The 19,693-nt window shown below is 55.6% G+C and overlaps 1 protein-coding gene across 2 annotated transcripts in view; it reads left to right on the forward strand.

Moving 5' to 3' along the window:
• USP43 (ubiquitin specific peptidase 43) overlaps positions 1–19,693 on the forward strand; it is a 186,330-nt gene that overhangs the window by 55,746 nt on the left and 110,891 nt on the right. For both annotated transcript variants that reach the window (XM_039502361.1, XM_039502362.1), the window contains exon 3: positions 15,299–15,405. In XM_039502361.1, the coding sequence (XP_039358295.1) occupies positions 15,299–15,405 (107 nt within the window). The remainder of the gene's footprint in view (positions 1–15,298; positions 15,406–19,693) is intronic.

Below are 19,693 nucleotides of genomic sequence, written 5' to 3' on the forward strand. Positions count from 1 at the left end.
TTCCTTCTTGACACCCCTCCGCTGAGCCCGGCGAATTTAGTTAAACCGGAGCATCGTGATCCTCAGGAAACTAAACTGGCGTGTGCTGCAGCAGAGACCACGGTGTGTCGATGCCTGAGGGTCCTGCAATGGCAGGGAACTGATCAGGTCAGACGTGCCCCAGTAATCCTGGCAGGTGCGGGAGCGCCCCAAGATGAAGGTAAAAGCAGAAAAATTTGGCGTGTGAGCAAGACTCACCATCTGGCTGGCTCTCTTCCTCCAGTGATTTGTCCCACCCGTAGGAGGAAGCTGGGTTGGCTCACCAGACAGGCAGACCCCCAGTATCCTGGCCTTGGAGGATCCGCAGAAGCCAGGGATGGCCACCCCAAGGGCCTGTATCTCTGCACTGGGTTCTGACCCTTGCAGCTGCCTCTGGCTCCCTGGCAGCTGGGTCGTGGAGCAGAGCTGCTAGGAAAGTCAGCCCAGTCTCCCCTCCCGCCCCAATTCTCCTCTAGGGCTGGGGAATTCACCTGTCGGGGAGGAAGTGGGCTGGGGAATGCTGAAGGAACTACTAAAGACCCAGTGGTTTGGGAAGGAGAGAGAATTAGCACCCCTACCCCACGGAGGCCCCACAGTAGGAGGCTGGGTCGGGGTGATGGTGCCCCTGCCCAGAGCTGTCAGGTCTAGTCTCTGTTGCCCCTCAAGGCAGGCCAATATCCTGCCTGCTCATTACCAATAGAGAGCAGGCTCCTGACAATGCCTCTGGCTCTGTGTGGATGCTAAGAGCCGGGTTCTGGTGGGAGTCACACCCCTGTGAATCAGGAGTGACTCCGTTCCTGCCAGTGCAATGACGCTCCATTTACACTGGTGGCACTTGGCCCTTAACCTGCTGCGGAGCAGGATTCTCTCCGCTAGAAATTTGTCCCCAGGGTCTGTTTGGGGCCTGCCACTTTCCCCTGGGGCTTGGATTGCTTGTGTGTGCTGGCTGCTGCAGGAATGAGGACAGGAAGCAAGTGCGGTGGGTGTGTCACGCAAGGGATGGGCTGGAGACTAAAGGCCCGGGTGGGGCTGCAGGTGATCCGGGCACAGTGCCCAGTTTTGCCAGGGTGACTTTCACCTTTCAGTAGCAGCTGGAGAGCATGATGAGCAGAGTAGCAGGGAACGGCAAGGTGTTTGCAGGCTCAGGTGCAGCTGGAAGGATACAAGCCCTCTTATCTCCCTCGGGCCTGTAGCTCCTGCCTCCGTCTCCTAGCGCAGATTCCTGGGCTTTCCTAGCATGCTGTTCCACCCCCCTGGACCGTCTCTTGGCTCGTCTCCTTTCCAGCTCCTCTGCTGGCTGCGTGTGCTCGGAGCCGGGCAGCGGTTGATGACTTTCCCCGGAGAACGTCTCACAGTCTTGCACCTCTCCCTTGTTTGGAACATTTCCACTTGCAGAGCTTTGGAAGCCGGGCTCGTGGGTCATTTCATGCTGCACTGCTGTCTGAGTGCACCGCCAGCCACCTGCGCTGTTTGCTGGAGGGCTTTGGCTCTATCTCGCTGCCGTGAGCCATGGCTCTATCTCACTGCCGTGAGCCATGGCTGTCCCACAACGGTAGCTATTTAGTGTCTGCAGAGCGCGAGAATGAGCCGAGTGCCTCTCTTCTGGGTATTTTTAAACAAGCCGCGCAGAGTCTGGTGCCGTTGTCGAGATGCCCTGGGCTTGTTTGGAATCTGCCGCTATTCTTTGGGGCGTTAGCTGCAGTCAGTGTCTCTGGGGGGCTTTTATGTTTGCAAAGCTGGAATCGCTGCTGCTCCTTTGTGCTCTGTGGCAAGTTGGGCCTGAGCGCAAGAAATGCTGCTTCCCCTCCCATTGGCTACCAGGGGGACCCTGCCTCCCTTCTCATTCCTGGTCCCTCTGTAAACTGCTCACCGGGCAAGCGCATGTGTAGTGTTAGCTTCATTCAGCCCAGGAATGGTATGGCCACCCTGCACACTAAGCCGGGCTCGGACTCAGGTTTGAGCTCAAGCTCCCTGTCCATCCACACACACATCAGTCTGAGTCGTGTCAACGAGCACTGAGGACTTGTGCCGGGGCAACGACTCACTGGCGTAGCACCTCCTGGTGGTTGTCCAGGGAATTAGCTTTTTCAGCTCCGGAGCGCCCTCTGCCAGCTGATGCCTCACCTGCCACTGGCCCCTGTGTCCCTCCCAGACCCCGATGCCCTTGTTTACCAGGCTTCTGCCCCCAGCAGTGACCCCTCTGTCTCTGGGTCTCCCCTCTCCAGGGATCCCCCAACCCCCTATCCCCACCTTGCCTCAGTCGTGGGCTACTGCCAGTCATCATCTAGCCCCCGCTCCCTGGGGCAGACTGCAGTCTGTAAACCACTCATCACTGGCAAGGGGGGGTTGGACCAGCTGCCTTTGCCTGTCTCTGGGCTGCCCCTCTGCAGCCCCAGTACCTTTTTAGGCCCTTTTGGCAAGGCCTGCAGCCTGGGGTTTTACTAGGCTGGAGCTCCCCAGCTCCCTCTGCCCTTCCCCAGCACTGCTCCCCCTCAGGTGCCCTCCTCTGCTTCCCAGGCAGCCAGGTCCTTCTCTCTCAGAAAGCTAGAGAGAGACTCTGGCTTTCCTTCTGGCCCACTGCACTCTTATGAGGGCCTGCTGGGCCCTGATTGCCCTGGCTACAGCTGTGGCTGCTTTCCCAATCAGCCCAGCTTTTCCCCTGCCAATCCTTCCCAGGGCTGTTTTAAGCCCTTCAGGGCAGGAGCAGGGTGACCACCCCGCTACAGGACCCCAGAGCTAGAACCCTGCCAGGGGCGTGGGTCAGAGCCCGAGTCCTGCTGGGACTCAGCTCCAAGCCCTGTCATTCTGCACTGAGGACACCGCTCAAGAAGGTCTGCATAGTGCAGTGTGGACGCATTAACATGGCTGGGAGACCTGGGTCCAGTGATTATAAGCCCAGGTTTACAGTACAGCGCGGACGCCATGTCCACGAGCCCACGTCCCACAGAGCCGGGTTTACAGTGCAGTGGCTACTCTCAGTGTTTTGTCCTGTATCATCCGGCTCTCGGGGTTCCTCCTCGCCCTCCCAACTGCTCTGGTCCATTTCTCTCCGGAGGAGGCAAGGAGGAAGAGGTAGCATCATGTGAGCAGCTAGCACCCCTTGGGTGCCAGCAAGTGCCCTGGGTCCTAGTGTGGGCACCAAGCACTGAGGGGGCCAGTGGAGCTCCCCTCTCCATCTCTACTAAGGTGCCATGCTTGAGGGCGGTCTCTGGGCTGGGGACATCTCTCCACTCACAGCTGGACTGAGGCAGCGGGTCATTGCACACAGGGGCCAGCTCGCCGCTTTTTGCTGGGACTGGCTTCAGTCTGATTCAGGCCAGCGGGTGGAAGGCTCCAGATGCAGTCATGCCCCCCCACCTCCCGAGCTGGCTTTCCTAGCCCCTGTGCAGACAGCTCTGACCCAGCAGGGGAGATCACTGGTGAGGTCCTGTTGAGGACGAGCAGGGCAGGGTCTCCTGGCGCGATCACTAGGTGTTGGGGAGATGCTGGGCTGCTGAATCATTTTGTCACACGTCCTGCCGAGGAGGGCCGGGCAGGGAGCGAGGGGGGGCGGGCATGCTGATGCTGAGGCTGGAGAGAACGTGCCAGGCCAGTAGCACAGCCGTCCTTCACCGCCCATGCCAGCTCCCTGTGGTGGGGAGCAGGAAGCGGGCAGCCCACAGGGTGCTGACTCCTTACTTCCAGCAGCCAAACTACATTCAGAGATGCACAAAGCAGCGATCTGGTGACACTTCTCCATGGTAGCACTTGCAGTGAGTGCCTGAGGGAGGGTCTGCGATGGCCAGCGTGGGCGGGAGGTGGTTGGGGCAATGGCTGGTAGAGGGAGGAGACAGACTCCCTGGTAACATGTGCATTGCACCCTGCCAGAACGCCCACATAAGGAGCCTGACTAGGTGCTGCTGGGGGGTTGTCCCAGTGCAGCCCAGGGAGCTGTGCCCACCAGCTGAGATGCTTTCCCTAGTGAACCCCGACCACCTCCTTTCACACATGCCCCCCATGTCCCCACCGGCCTCCTGAGACGACACTACAGCTGCGCCTGTCCATCCCTGTCCCTCGTGTTTCCCACACGGCCTGAGCCTCTCCCAGTGACAGGTGCCCGCCCCAGGAATCTACTCCCTGTGGTGTGCGGAAGGAGCTGCTCAGAGCTGTCTCTCTCTCGCTCACACACACAATTAAGCCAACCTGATCAGCCGCGGGGGCCTCGACTATGTCTTTTGGGCTCTACATGGAGGTGCCTATGGTACATAAGTGGGTTGCTTTTCAGAGGGTTGAGCAGGTAGCGCCCACTGAAGTTAGGGCTCTCTCCCACCTCCGGCCCCCCGCCGATGCACTATATTGCTGAGTGGTTGAAGAGAAAATTAATTGGCACTTATCTCATGTTGCGAGCCCCCGGCTGGCGAAAGCACAGCACGAGCTTTGAACTCCCCATCTGGGGCTGCAGCCCAGGAGAGCTGTGCTCCCAGAATTGCCGGTGAAGATGGGACTGGAGGCAAAGCTCTGAAGCTTCTTTAAAGCAAGAACACTGGGAGGGGAGGACGAGGTGGGAGGAGTGGAGGGGACCGGAGGTTAGTACTGTAGGAGCTCAGAGCCCTCCTGCACTGTGCCAGCATCCTGCCAGCTCCCCCAGGCAGGCTTAGGTCAGTGCTGCAGTGGTGGTAGTGACTCTTCCCTCTGAGTTGGTCCAGGGCCACCAGTGCAAAACACTGCCCGACCAGCAGGGGAGGCCGGTGGCGCCACAAGGTGCATAGTGGTGGTGACCTAGGCCCAGAGAGCGTGGGTGTGTTTGGGTGTGTGTGTGCTGCCACCGCTGTAACACAGCCCTGGCTGGGGGAAAGCTGAGACCGGCAGCTGTGTCAGATGCATCCTCGAAAGACCTCATCATTCATCCCCTTTAAATACCCAGCTCGTTCGAGACAGCGGAGCAGTGAGGCAGATGGCAGAAGTCATTAGTCCTCTGCTTCTGTCTTACTTGGCCAGATTGTGCTGCCTCTGGTCCCTTGGCACCCCCTTGCCTCCTGGAGAGCTCTCTGCATAAGCTCCAGTAATGCAAATCTTAGAGGGGGGGGAAAGGGGGGTGTCTTCGAACTTTGCTGTATATTTTAGTGGCATGTTTAATCATGTGAGGGGAGCCAGGAAACTCGGACCAGTTTTTTTCGTGTATAAGTAATCCTGCGGAGAGAGGGCAAAGGAAATGGAGAGACATCGCAGCATGTGGCGATGAAACTGCCATGCAGGGCGAGCGGGGTCAGAGGCTGTTGAATGAAGGGCTGCCGGCCCTCGGGGCTGGTGTTCGGAGGATTGGAATGTGGACAGTCATTTGATGGGAACAGGCTCAATTTAGTACGGATAAGTTGCTAAAGGCCACTTCAGTGAGGCAACGTTGCCCTGTTGGCAGAGCACAAGGCGAAGACTCAGGACACCTGTGGTTTTTTCCACAGCTCTGCCACTGACCTGTTGTGTGACCTTTGGCAAGTCTCTTTCTGTGTTCACCTCCCACCTTTGGTCTGTCTGGTCAGCTCTTTGGGGCAGGGCTGTCTGTCACACTGTGTCTGTGGAGCCCCCAGCACCATGAGACCCCCCATCCCAGTGGGGCCTCTCAGGAGGTGGGGGAGTTGCAGCTCCCCGTGACTGGGGGGCAGAGGGATAGGAGAGGAGCTGCTGGAGCTCTCGGGGGAGGCGGGGCAATCAACTCTAGGCTGGAAAGAGACTTCCTGACTGTTCATACTGCCGTTCCAATGGCACTTCCTCCATGGATGGTGCCCTGTGCTTTCCCCACTGCCCCCACCAGCGGTTGGTGTCCTGTGCACCTCCCTCCCCTGTCCGGTCTCTGCCCCCGGTGGCTGATGCACAGTCTCCCCCCCCGTCCCCAAGGCTGGGTGTCTGCACCGGGACTTGCGGAGGCTCAAAGGTGGGATCAGGCTGGGCCAGTGAGTCTGACCTGCACCCCGTCAGCTGGCCTGGGCCGCGTCGGCTGCTCCAGCTCCTCCTTTGGGTCCTGCTCTCACCTCTGCAAGATATTGTGGGGGGCAGAAACATAGATCTGGTGGGGGAGCTAGCACCTCTCAATTCCACCACCCCTGCCTCTAGATGCTACAGTAACACAAATAGCAACTGAAGGTGTTAGACCCAAACACTTGCCTGACTGTGAGAGAGTCGCCGTTCGGTGATCTGACCTGAATTTCCTCTCCGCGTCTTGGTTGCTGCAGCTGTGTAATGCTAATGCTCTGACCTTTTCTCTGAGGAGCTCCAAGCACCTAATGTGCACTTGCTAACACTCCTCTCAGTACCTGGGGGTGGGGGGGCGGCAGTGAGCGATGTGGAAAGGTCTCGTCATCCACTGCCCTAGTGCAGCTGCCCCTGGGGTGGAGCCCAGCTGCTGTTTCTTGGCCTCACACCAGGACCGGTCAGGATCAGAAGTGAAGAATGCTGCATCCATTTTTGTAGAATGTCATTGGCCAGACTGGGATTTCCCCAGAGCCCGGGAGTTCATTGCTTCGCTCTTACACAGAGCGCTGGGGGATCTTCTGTGATCACAAGGGGCCACATCTCATCCCAAACCCTCTCCGGCAGCACAGTGCCCCTGCCGCACGCATTCGGCGGGAGGTCAGCGCTGATTCCCGGGGCTGTGTCCTCTGGAGTTCCATGCTCCAACTGACCCAGCATGGCGTGGCAAGAGCTAATGGGACCTCAGCACAGAGTGGGATGCGCAGACCAGAGAAACCTGCCCTGCTGACTGTGATGCCCTGCCCTACTGAATGATGAAATGGGGCTCGGAGGGGCTGTGACGGGAGAGGACGGCGCTCCCTGGCGGGGAGCTGTAGCTGACTCTCATCCATTGTATGTCAGCACAAGAGGGTGGGAATAGTGGGTTCAATTTACTGGGTCAGAACTCCCCTGAAGTCCATGCAGGTGGCCAGGTAGAAGCACCTGTCAGTGTGGGAAAAGCCTGCTCCTCTCCCCAACCAGGTCTGCTCCATCTTCCTGCTCCTCCGTGGGATGGCTGATGTTTTACAGACAGGGGAGGATGGACTCCCAGCAAGTCCTGGGTATGGTGCATGGAGTTCCTGTCACCGCAGCCTGACTGGAACGTCGGCAGTGGTGGTGTAGCTGTGTCCGGACAAGGTGGGTGAGGTAATCGCTTTTATTGGACCAACTCCTGCTGGTGAGACGCACTTCGGGGCAACGCAGAGCTGCCCTTGAACCCCCTGAAGCAGAGCTGTGTGTGGCTCAAAAGCGTGTCTCTCTCCAGCAGGAGCTGGTCCAATAAAGGTATTTATTATCTCGCCCGCTTCTGTGGAACGTGTCAGCTGGGCCCTAGCTGTGGAGGGGAGGGAAGGGGAGCGTGCTGTATAATGCACTGCAGCGAGACCCTGCTGGGTGACGAAGGAGGGGGTGGATGGGCTGCAAAGGACCAGTCCCTGCCCCTCTCCAGAGCTCAGGCTTATGGCCCCTGTAAGGCAGGTCCAGCTACAGACAGACAGAAAAACAACTCCATGCTCAGCCTTGGGAAACTCCACAGGCCCCCCGTGCAGCCATACGATCGTGAGCAGCTCGCAGACAGTCTCCCCAGTTATAGCAACCTGGAGAACCAGCTACTCCCCCCATCACAGGCCCCCCTGCAGTGGATGGCTGGAGTGAGACGAAGACCCTGCTTGACAGCCCCTCAAGGAACGCAGTGTTAAGAAAAGGAGCCGCGGCTTTAGCTCGGGTGCATATGTGTGAGGTGCTCAGAAACAGGCTGTGAGGGAGAGGGGTCAGTATAAGCCCCTGGATGGCTGGATGGACAGGCTGATAGAAATGGGATGATGGCCCAAGGCTGGCCCCTCTGCAGAAAGGCCCAGCTCCCCTTCCACCTCTCACAACGGCCTCCCCCTGCCGCCCCGTGTCTGAGCGGCTGCATGGGGAGCTGTGCCCAGAACGCAGCCTGTCTGTCACTGCCCACACCTGGGTGCTCGCCGGTCACCTCGGCTGCCCTTCCCAGCTGTCAGTGTGTGGCTTTGTACAGCGATGTTTGCAGGCCTGGCCCTCCAGCTGGGGGAGACGTTAGCGCCCCCTTGGGGTGCTGTTAACGAGAGCCAGTGGCGCAGCAGGTTGCTAGGTGACAGACTGGTGTCACTGCTGGGTATCAGGCATCGCCCCAGAGCCGCTGCTGCTGCTCTCTGACAGTCCCCCAGCCTTCCTGAGAGCAGCCAGCTCTGTCAGGGCCAAGCTGTCTTCAACCGGAGGGGCCCTTTCTTCCCTCCTACAGCCCAGGTCCAGATGGCTCATCCGGAAATGTTCCACAGCAGCAAATTTCTTGATGGGATGGCCACACATCAAGGGCTTGATCTGCTGTGTTGAGCTGCTATTGACCCCAGTTAGACTGCAGGGGCTCTGCATCCCTACAGCAAGTCGCTCGCCCCCTTTGTGCCTCAGTCTCCCCAACTGTAAAGTGGGGACAAGGATACTGACCTCCTTTGTTGAAGTCTGTGGATGAAAGCGCTGTAGCTGAGCTAGGTGCTTCTTATTATTTTATTAATCTTATTAAGAATGCCTATTGAATATCATAGCAAATACAATCTTTGTAGGTGCTGTATGTGTGGACAGCAAGACAGTGGTGTGGCTATGAGGGATGGATAGATAGACACAGAGGTGTATATAGACATTGCTAGAATGAACGAACCGAGCACCATCTGAATACACACACCTACATATTCCCCACAGTAACCCCCCCATGTAGATGTGCTTACCCTAAACATACCCCTTCCCCAGATAGACACCAGACATCCCCAGCTCACCCGCACCGACCTCCTCACACACAGAGATAAATGCCCAGCTGTAACAAACACATGCCGGCGTCTTTGTGTTTGCCTGCAATGTACCTAAATTGCCTCCCCCTGTGTAATTAACTGAAATTACTGATATTGTCAGAGTAGTTATTACTTAGAGAATACACTGTAATCTGGGAAGCCTAATATAACTCCTTCCCGTGGTAACCGACTCCCTGCTCCCCCAACCCCAGCTCTCATGTATGATCCATTGTCCCAGACGTGACTCAATCCTGCTGTTTTAAAGGTCCCTTTGTTTTGTTCTGGGCTGGGGCGGGGTGGTGAGGGGACTGTAGGAGGTTCTCGGAAATAACCTCCATGCTTCTGATAGCAATATCTTAGCTGTGATATCTACAGACCTACCAAGAGACAAGGGCAGAAACACAGGGACCAGCACCATGCAGCTGTCTGCCTGCAAGGAGAAGGACAAACAGACCCAGATGGACAGACATAGCCATGCTTAGGAGAAGAAAGATCAAACCATAGGACCACAGGCATCACCAGGCTGGATCAGAGCTGGGACACCGGATCCCACCTCCGACAGCTCCTGCTTCAGAGGAAGGGGTCAGAACCAACAAATGGGGAATAATCTTTGTCACGGAGTGTGGGGGAGTCAGGGCCCTGCACCCCCGGTTTCCTGCGATTCACCATGACTCTCAGCCAGCCAGTAAAGCAGAAGGTTTATTTAGACGACAGGAACACAGTCCAAAACAGGTCTTGCCGGTACAGACAACAGGACCCCTTTAGTTAGGTCCATCTGGGGGCCCCAGGGAGGCCACAGCCCCGTTGGGAAGCCCAAGCCCTGTCGGAGCGCCCCTCTCCATTTTCCAGCCAGCTCCAAACTGAAACTTCCTCCAGCCTCTCACTCAGCCTAGCCCCGGCTCCTCCCCCAGCCTTTGTGTCCTTTGTCCAGTTTCCCGGGCAGAGGTGTTACCCGGCCTCCAACCCCCCTCCTGGGTTCTCAGGTTACATGCTCAGGTATGCTCCCTTCCCCAATGCAGGCCGTCTCAAATTCCCCTGCAACCCTCCCAGGTTAATACCCCCCACTCAGCATTCACATAACACATCAAGACCATTCCCACTTCGTCGCAACCTGCTCCCCACATAGGTCATGTTAGCAGCAAGGAAGGAGAGTGCTCCCCCCAGAGACCCAACGTGGAGCCTGTGTCCCCAGCTCCCTTTTGATCGTAATGGGGGCAAGGCGCATGGAGCCCTGAGAGATGGTGTCCCGGTGGAGCGAACGTTCCCTGATGTGCCATTTCCCCAGAGGGAGCCCCGCCCCACCGAGCCATCAGCCTGCCAGTGTGGGGGATTCTAATGGACACTTCTCTTCCCGCCATCAGTTCCCGCCATCTGTTCCAGCCTCATCACTGAAGCAAAAAGCCCACCGCTGGCAGTCTGAAAAGTGACTGGGATGGCCGGGCAGGTCTGGATCTGGGCTGGCAGGTGTCTCCTCCACTTCAATCACAAGTCAGGAGGGTGGCACGGAAGGAGGGTGCTGTTTCCAAGCCAAGGTCACGCCAGGCTTCCTGTCCCTAGTGTGGTAGGCGTGGAAGCGATGGGAGCTGGCTGAGCTCGGACATCCCCATCCTTCACATCCCCTTCTCCAGGGGACTGCGGGCACCAGTGTGGCGCAGCGTGAATCCCGTTCCTGCTGGCTGCAAAGGAGCCTGGTTCAGTTACACAGGAATGGAACGGAGGGCAGCAGCTGCTTAGTGGTGGCCCTGCAGGGGGCGCTCTTCCAGCTGCTGTCCCCGAGCATCCTGGGGCGTGGGGCTGGGGCATTCTCTGTCAGAGCATCCCACTCTGGGTGGGATGCCCTGGGGTGAGAATCAAGCCTACAAATTGACTCTGATTGTGAGCTCCGTTGTACAGAGTTCCTGAATAACCTGTAATAACATGGAGCTGAAAAGTAGGTCAGGTTGTTTTCAATAATGAATGTTATAAACAGGTGCAGGAGAACCAGACAGAGATAAATTAGTCCAAACAAAAAGGGCTGTGCTGCTGTGATGCAAGGGCTATGCTGAAACCAGGCTTGGGAAAGACAGAGGATGTGGGACCAGAAATTAGTGAATCAAAATTTGTGTGTGGGATATTAGGGCTAATTGGTGGACAAAAGAATGAGGGGCTGGGCTATTCCACCCACCGCGCCTTTTGCGGGTCCTTAAACAAAGAGACTTCGGGGGGCAATAAGGAAGAACAGACACAGACGACTGGAGTGAGCTTCACTGCCAACCCCGCTGTTTCCCGGGCCCCGGACCTTCATCGTCCTGATCCCGAGAGACGTCCTGACCTGACCGGGCCAGAGGGAGGGGCTCAAACAACACGGCTGCTCCTACCGGCTTCAGCTGAATCCCAACCACCACTTGGGATGAACCAGGATCAGACTGTAACAGCAGCAGCAGCAGCTCCAATCCATCTCAACAAACTTCTCCCCTTTTCCCCAGAAGGACTGCGATTACCACCCTGCATAGGCGCCGACTCCGTGGGTGCTCCAGGACTAAAGCATCCATGGCAAAAAAATAGTGGGTGCTCAGCACTCACCCACTGATCAGCTGTTCGGTGGTGGGCGGGAGGCTGAGGGAGCGGGCGGAGTGGGGGTGGGAAGAGGTGGAGCGAGGGTGGGGCACGCTCGGGGGAAGGGGTGGAGCTGGGGTGGGAAGATGCGGGGCAGGGGGTTGGTCTTGGGGGAGGGGACAGGGCAGGGGCAGGGCCTCAGGATGGAGTGGGGGTGGAGCACCCACCAGAAAAGAAGAAAGTCGGCATCTGTGCCATCCTGGCTCCCATCTAAGAGACTGTCAAACAAGGGGGGTTTCCTTCCGATCCTCTCACCAGCTGAGGGAGAGGGAAGGAGGAGTGCTGTTGAAATGCAAGCCTGACTTAATGCTTGACTTTCCAAAGGCTTTCACTGTCTTCCCTTCTTTCCTTTATCGTCAATACAAAGTTCAAAGGATGGTTAATGGTGCGTTTGCCATGGTGCCAAGGAAGCTGAGGTCTCTATACCAAACCCCGCCCGTGGTAGAACACTGCTTAATGTTGGACCGCGACTGAGTTATGTTAACCCTATTAGCTCCTATGTTCCATCTAAATTACTGCAGTAGCCTCCTGCTGGTGTTTCCTATTGCCAGCCCCGGGCAGGGCTCAGCCCTTCCTCAGTATCAGTCTCCCCCTGGAGCTCGGGAGCTCGTGCTGGTCTGGGTGAGGCTGCTGGCTGTGTTGGAGGCAGAGCTGCTGGCTGGCTGTCCAGGGGGCAGTGAGAAGATTTTGGAAGGAACTCCAGTTTGTGGTCAATTTCTTTCAATTCCTTTTGCAGATAGAGAACCAAGAGCTGGTGCTCAGTGAGGTTTAACTCAGCCAACTGACAGACCTTTCTCTTCTTCTTTTCTCCCAGAAGCTGGCAGGGCAGGTACTGCCCCTAATTCTAGTGACTTTGTCAATTGCATCCTTGTTGGGGTGATTTGGTGATTTGGATCTTCCTCTGTTTTGTTGCAATAACCTGCACTCCTAGTTTTTTTTAATCATACAGCTGACGTGGTCTAACTATTCCCAGTTTCCAGCCGATGAGCCCAGAAAGCTGGCGCCAGTTAAATTAACTGTATCCAGGGGGTCCCAGTGCTAAAATTCTGACGAATTACCACCCTCTCCCTCCCCCGGAGCGGTACTAGCTGCAGTTACTTTGATGCAGAGGCTGTAAATACAGAAGCAGTCGCCTTAGGACCTGCTCTAGGAATTTTGTACAGGACCAGTGAGAGAGATTTATTTATCACGTCTTCAGATGAAGTTGCAATCTGCTCTCCTTGCCTGGGTGTTACAATTGGGAGCCACAATTAAGGACCTGAGAATCTCCCTGGCAGGAAGTGTCGGGGAATTTGACTTTCTGGTTGTTGCAGTGTTGGGGTGCAAGGTGAAAAGTGCCACTGTTAGGAAGGGATTGTGTCCCCCTTCCTGCTCCTGTTCCTTCAGGGCAGCCACACCCCCAAAACTTGCACTGCTCAGGATATCGTAACTGAGCTAACATGGGCGAGGGGTTCTAATAGGGAACTGGGGGGTCAGAGCTCCTGGCTTCTGTCTCCAGATCTGTCAGTGACTCAATGTCTGTGACCATGAGCCAGTCACACTAATTGCTCTGTGCCTCAGTGTACCCCTCTGTAAAACTAGGGTGATTATATTTGCTGGGGTGCTGTAAAGCACTCTGAGATCTGTATATAATAGGCATCAGGGAAGTGCAAGGATGTATTTATTTATTTTGATGTCCTTGCTCGTGAAGCCCTGCTGTCACACTTACCTTGGAGACATGCACCCCAGGTGTGTGTTTAGTTATTGTTCAGTTTCTGATCACTTACATGAGGTTAATTCACACCTAGCACCATTTTCCGCTTGTACTTGCTGCACACACAGCAACCCTCGTGTACACACATACACAGACTCATGCACAAACAGCAACCCTGGTGCACACACATACACACACATGCACACACAGAAACCCTCGTGCACACTCATGCACACACTGCAACCCTCATGCGCACGCGCACACACACACACACGCACTCATGGGGACACAGCAACCCTTGTGCACACATACACACGTTCCCCAAACTCACTAACTCTCTTCCCCCTCTCCTCAGCCCAGCTCTCTGGAGGGGCGTTTGAAAGCTGACAGCTGCTTGCCAGCGGGCATCACGTCCAGCAGGTGCTCAGGGAGTTGCGAACCGCTGGTCTCTGTGTACCTTTGCTATGTGGTAGCTGAGCCTGCTCTGTGCCTGCCAGGCTGGTGGGTTTCTCCTGGTAGGATCCTGTGTGCATTTTGCATTGCTGTCCCAGAGCCACAGTGCTGCTGCTCTCCAATATCCGATCTCTCCTCTGCTCTCCACTGAGCCATCTGATCTCACTGCCCTTGTTTGCGTTCCCTGTGAGGGGAGACGGGAGTGCTCCTAATAACTGTAAGCAGGATGTGTGGGTTCAGCAAGCAGTCACCCTATTGTCAGCGCTGATCGCTTGCTCCTTGCAGAGATGCAGAGATTTTAAGGCCAGAAGGGAACTTTAGATCATCTAGTCCGACCTCCTGTACAGCCAGCACAGGCTCTTAAATCCCCCCCCACTTAGCCCTGTGCTGAGGCCAAGAGCTTGTGTTCGACTAATGCAGCTTCCAGAAAAGCCTCCAGCCCTGATCTGAAGACAGCAAGAGATGGAGAATCCACCACTTCCCTTGGGAGTTTGTTCCAGTGGTTAATCACCCGCCCTGGTAAAAAATTACTCCTAATTTCCAGTTTGAATTTGTTGACTTCAGCTTCCAGCCATTGGTGGTTCTGCCTTTTTCTGCTAGATTAGAGAGCCCGTTAGTAGGTGTATTTTCTCCCCAGGAAGGTCCTTAGACTCCGTAAACAAGCCACCTCTCAGCTTCTCTTTGAGAAGCTAAACAAATTGCTCCGTAAGTCTCGCTGCAGCCCTTGAAGCATTTTCCTGGCTTTCCTTTGCCCCCCTCTCCAATCTTTAAACATCCCTTTGAAAATGTGGAACCCAGAGTTGGGCGCAGTGTCCAGTGTCGGTCTCCCCAGTGTCGTATCCAGCGGTGAAATTGCCCCCTCCTCCTACTCACGGCTCCCCAGTGTTTGCCCATCAGGGCCTGTGGCTGCTGTGAGGGCTGCTGGGGCTGAGGGCTGGGAAGAGGGCCTGGGCTAGCTGAGGGCCTCTCCAGGCAGGAAAGACCAGGGTGACTCCTCAGAGTAACTCTGCCAGACTGCCCGGGAGGGGAAAAGCCAAAGAGCCTCTTGGGGGAAGCACAGTCAGTGCAGCGATGTGGGGCCGATGAGGCCACGTCAGATCTGAGCTACTTCTAGGGCTCCCGTCACTGTGGTATCCAGGGGGTGTATTGATCCTCACAATTCACTGTGAGGCAGGGCCGGGTGACCGTCCCCGTTGTACAGATGGGAACAGAGAGGCCAGTGACTTGCTGTTGATAATACCCAGTGCCAGCAGCTTCCCTGCCTCACCCCCACCCTGGAACTCTCCTCTCCAGCCTGGTTCCATCACTTTCCCCCACTGGTCCAGGCCCCACCCCCATTCCCTCTCCACCTCCTGCTCCCCCGTTCTGCCCCGTTACCCAGACTGTGTGCCCCCCTGTGCCCACGGGGAAGCAGATCTCTTGCTCCCCTCCCCGCTCTGGTCGGCAGGGCTGCAGTCAGTGTGCTAAGGCCCTGGGGAGAACCGTGGCCCATGCCCACACTGTAGTGACTCCTGTGGCTGTCCGGGGCTGGTGGAGCTGGGGTCCCACCCAGCTCTCCTCCCTGCACCCTGAGCTGTGGAGAAGCAGGGGTAGAGACGAGGTTGGAGGGGAAGATCTCCATCAGGAGGAATTGCTGCCAGCCCTCGCTGAGGGCAGTGGGGTGTGGTGGGGGCAGGGGTGCCGCTGGGGGGAGTCGGGTGATTTTCAGCCGCCGTCCCCTGTTTCCATAACCCCGTTTGTCTCTCTGCAGCCCCAGCCCAGTCTCGACGAGAGCTGTGGCTCTGGCAGTGCCCAGCCAGCCACCCAGCCTCCCAGCAGACAGAGCTTCGTGCAGAACCACTTCCAAGCACAGTACAGGTAAGTGGGGTGGGAGACACGTCTGCCCCGGACAAACCTTCCTTTCCCATCCCTGCACTGCGTCGGCCCCACCCCGGTGTCAGGCTGAGCTGGGAGGTGAGGGGCTGGGATCCAGACACTTCCATGCTCCCTGCTGCACAGAGAAAGGATGTGGCACCTGTCCTTGCGGGGCCCAGGCCATGTTGGCTGCCTGCCAGCTGCATGGCACCTCCAGCGAGATCGTGCTGGGCATCAGAGAGAACTACCCAGGGGTGAGGGTGAAGCGCCTTGGGAGCCGAATGGAAATAGTTTATGGCTTTAGCTCTCTAGGAATAAAACCTGCAGCTGTAGAGAGAGGCCGGCCTGGCTGCCGTGTGGAGTGACTCTCCTGCTCACCTCTCTGGTGGTGCAAAGTGGGAGTAACCGCAGAGAGATACACAGGGGGAAAGGAGTGCAACCTGCACCTCACTGCTAGCTGTGCCTGCCTGGTGCTTCCTTTTCCTGTAGTACCCGTACAGCACGCTTCCCCAGGCACAGACACACACATGCACACGCTGTCCCATCTGACCATGAGGACCCCCCATTTTTAAAGGCTAGTCAGAAAAGTGGCTACAAAATGCCCCCTCCTGCTTCCCTCTCTGTGCCCCCCATGGGGCTTCCCATCACCCTGACTCATTTTAGTGAGCACAGAGCAGCTTTTCGCAGAGCTCAGCCTGCTGCTGGAGAGCAAGCTGCAGTTACACACCAGCAGCTGAGACAGCAGCAGAGTCCCGGCCGCAGAGCCTCGCTTTGCAGTGCCAGTGGCAGAGGCAGAAGGTGGCAAGCTGGATTTCCAGGTCCTGGGGCTGATCAGTTAGAAAACCGGTCCAGCTGGTGAACGGAGATAACGGAGAGAGAATCCTCAAGGGGCGGGGGGAAGGGAGGGGGAGAGAGTTCCCTGACGGTGGTGGCTCTTTAAACCATGCCTCATGTTTCCCATCTCTGCTGGGACTGCACCAGGAATATTGAGCTGGGAGAGCCCATGAGGAGGCTGTGAGGCTAACACTTCCTGGTACTGCAAGTGACAACACCGACCAGTACCTCCCTGGTACCTTCCGTCCAGCCATCCCAAAGTGCATTACAGATTGCACAAACCATGGAGACAGGAGTTGCTTCGCCTGGCAGTGAAATGCAGCCATCTCTGGGGTGGAGCATGGCAGCTGTTTCACAGCCCATGGCAGCGCTTCGTGACAGTTTAGGACAGATTTTTAAGAAGATTATTGTATCCAACTGAAAGCGCGGGGGGGAATTTTTGGTGGGCAAAGTGTAACGACCCAACCTGAAATCTGACCCTCCCACCGCTCCTAATCTTATTTAATGTCCCCACATGGGCAGGACCTGGGCTTTATATCGCATTTGAAAGGTGGCAGTAGCTGGTGCCTTGGGTTCGGTAGCGAGTGAGAGGGCGGCGCGCTCTCTACTGAATCACCAGTGTCTGCCAGAACCTGAGCTTGAGCGGCTGGGTCTGATTTCCTCTGAAGCAGTGTTATTTAGCTAGATGGCTTCACCCAGAACTGTCACAATCTGGGGCCATGTTTTGCCCTCCCTCCCACCTGGGCGACACCCTTGCTGTCCGTTAGATAGCCTGGGCATGGACTGTTTGTAGTGGACAACGGGAAGCACGGTCTGGACAGTCGAAGATTAGTAGGAGGAGGCAGCAAGCTTTAATCCACACACACACAGGAGTGTAACATGCCTGGAGGAGCCGAGGTTCTGGTTGCTGGTCCAGGGCGTATGGAATGAAATCTGAAACTGTTACAGCTTCCAGTCCAAGGCTTGTTCACAGAGCCAGTCGTAATGCCCGGGTGTCTCAGCACATCCTGGCCGGGACAGGAAGAGAAAGTCCTGAAGAACCTCAAGAACGGCTTGAATGTTAACAGCTGGTGCAACGCCAGGAAGCACGGCTGTCCCCATTAAATGGCAGTTGCAGTGTCTGTTGACTTTAGAAGATTTCTGCTACAAACTCAATCGACACAACACCTGCTAGTTCCTATTCAAAGTGCAGAGCCATGCTGCGGCCCGGTGAGCACAGAGACTAGCCTGCGGTAAGTGCTGGTAGTGGTAAAAAATAAAAACGATCAGCTTGGAATCCTCTGCACTAACTACATTCCCCGAGGGACTTCGGAAGGTGCATGAATCCACCTGCTGTTGTGTCACTATGAAGCAAGGCTATTACAAAGGCATCCATCTCCCCCCCCTCCCCCCTGTCTGCTAGCACAGCATTATGCATGTCGGAGAGTTAGTGGCATTGAAGCTATTCCAGGAGTGAGGCTTAATAAGCAGCAACTTCACTGAGATATTTATGTGCTTTCCACCATCACTGTGTGAATGTAAATTATCAGACGGGCTGATCTGGAAATAAAATTAAAGACCCATTTAGGAATCAGATGGCAAAGATCTTCATAACAAGAAGCGATAGATGTGTCACAAGTGGAAATGTTGCACAGGAATAAAATTCTGGGGTGGTTTATGAGCTCTTTGGCCTGGACTCTGCTTGGATGGGAGCCCTTCAAGCAAAACCCAGGTGCTGCTGGATGTAGTATTGGTCATTCTCTAGGTGGCGCTCTCCAGTAAGACCACATTGGACAAATAACCCCGTACTTGAGGTCATGAAATATGCTGTGGCTTTTTTGTGGTAGGATATGGGGTATTAACTGGGGCTCCGGGCATATTCCATCTGGCCACCTACAATTCCTATTGTGTGTCAATTGGATATAGTTTTCTTCTTCACTTCCTTTTTTGAATGTTGGACAGCTGCCGTGTCCCACCCCAGAGGTGGCTGCCCATCAGTGGTCAGTGCAGTGCTTTTGTTAAGTCTGAAGGAAGGGAAGGGTTGTTGCATTGTTCTGAGAGAACAGAGATAAACACAGTGATTCTGCTCCAGCCAAACTCCATAGGAGAATAACAGCAAAAATCTTTGGGGTTAGCACAGTTGACTCTATGAGCAGATATATCAGGTAACACCTGCACAGTCAGGATACAGTTGACAGGCGTTAGCATACCTGGATGCAGTATTAAGACTCGGGGAGTGCCAGCTGGGCGTCAGGTGATTAAGTGGTTGTGGTGGTAAAGTTATTCCTCTGCAATATCACATCACAGTCTGCTCACAGGTGCATGGTAGCCTGGGCTCTGGGTCTGTGGGAGGGGGAGAAAGAGTGAGAGAGAGTAAAGAAACAAACTGGTTTATAAAACGTCAGTGTTCCCAAAGCGTGTGCATGGATTTTTGCTCAGATGAACTCCTTTGTGAGTGCCAGAAGTCCCAGCACATATTGTCAGTACCCAGCACCATGCCAGGAAAATCCAGCACCTTCTGCAAAGGGATTAAAAGTAAAGGAACCATTCAGCCAAGATGAGTTCCTGTGTATTATTGTGGGTATAACTCAGTGACTTTACTTAGTTAATTACCTAGTGCGTGTTCTATCATCCACACCGAGTCCCATTAGTCTGTGAGCTGTGAAAGGCAGAGACCGGGTTGTCCTCGTGGTTTTTACAGCACCAAGTACCTTGGCAGTGCTCAATAAATAATACACCATAGTTAAATAATCAGAGACAGTAGGTGCAAAATATGATTGCTCTGTTATTCTGGGCACTGGGGGATTGACGTTTGCAGGTCAGTAGGAGGCACTTTTCCCCCGGAGACAGACCTGGCCCAATGTGGTTTACGAGGTCCCAGTGCAGCTGGAGATGGTAACTTTGAGGTAAGGCATATGGCAGAGGTCCTGGCCCCTCGTGCTCAGTAAAGATGCCCTGTCACTTTGACAAGAATGGGATGGAAGCCTCATTGTCCTAGCTAAGTTCCAGACAGGCTGGGTAGTTACATTCACTTTTGCCCAAATTCCCAATCGCTTCCACTGGAAATAGGTTTTGGGCCAGATCCTCACAGGGGTTTAGGCGCCTAACTCCCATTGAGATTGATGAGAGGTCAGTGCTAAATATCTTGGAGAATCTGGGCCTTCCCTTTCTGAGCTGTGGTGCAGTGTTTGCCATGGGCTGCTAAGCAGCGGCCTCGTTCCTCCCCAGAGATGATTAGCTTCATGATTTGTGTTTCCATAACATGCAGGAGCCCAGAGCACAAGGGCTCCAAAGAGTTGAGAGGTTGGACTGCATTTCAGTGGTGGGTGAATTGTTTCCTGCACAGCTAGGTAGTGATGGATCTGGGAGACGCTCGGAACGTGTCTGCACACTGGTGTAGCAGACGGAGTGACGTTAAAGTGAGGCAGCTGCCCCAGCACACCTTTGCCTCAGTGATCTTTGGACGACAGGCATCAGG

The sequence above is a fragment of the Mauremys reevesii genome, linkage group 15, assembly GCF_016161935.1.
Source record: "Mauremys reevesii isolate NIE-2019 linkage group 15, ASM1616193v1, whole genome shotgun sequence".
NCBI lineage: Eukaryota > Metazoa > Chordata > Testudines > Geoemydidae > Mauremys > Mauremys reevesii.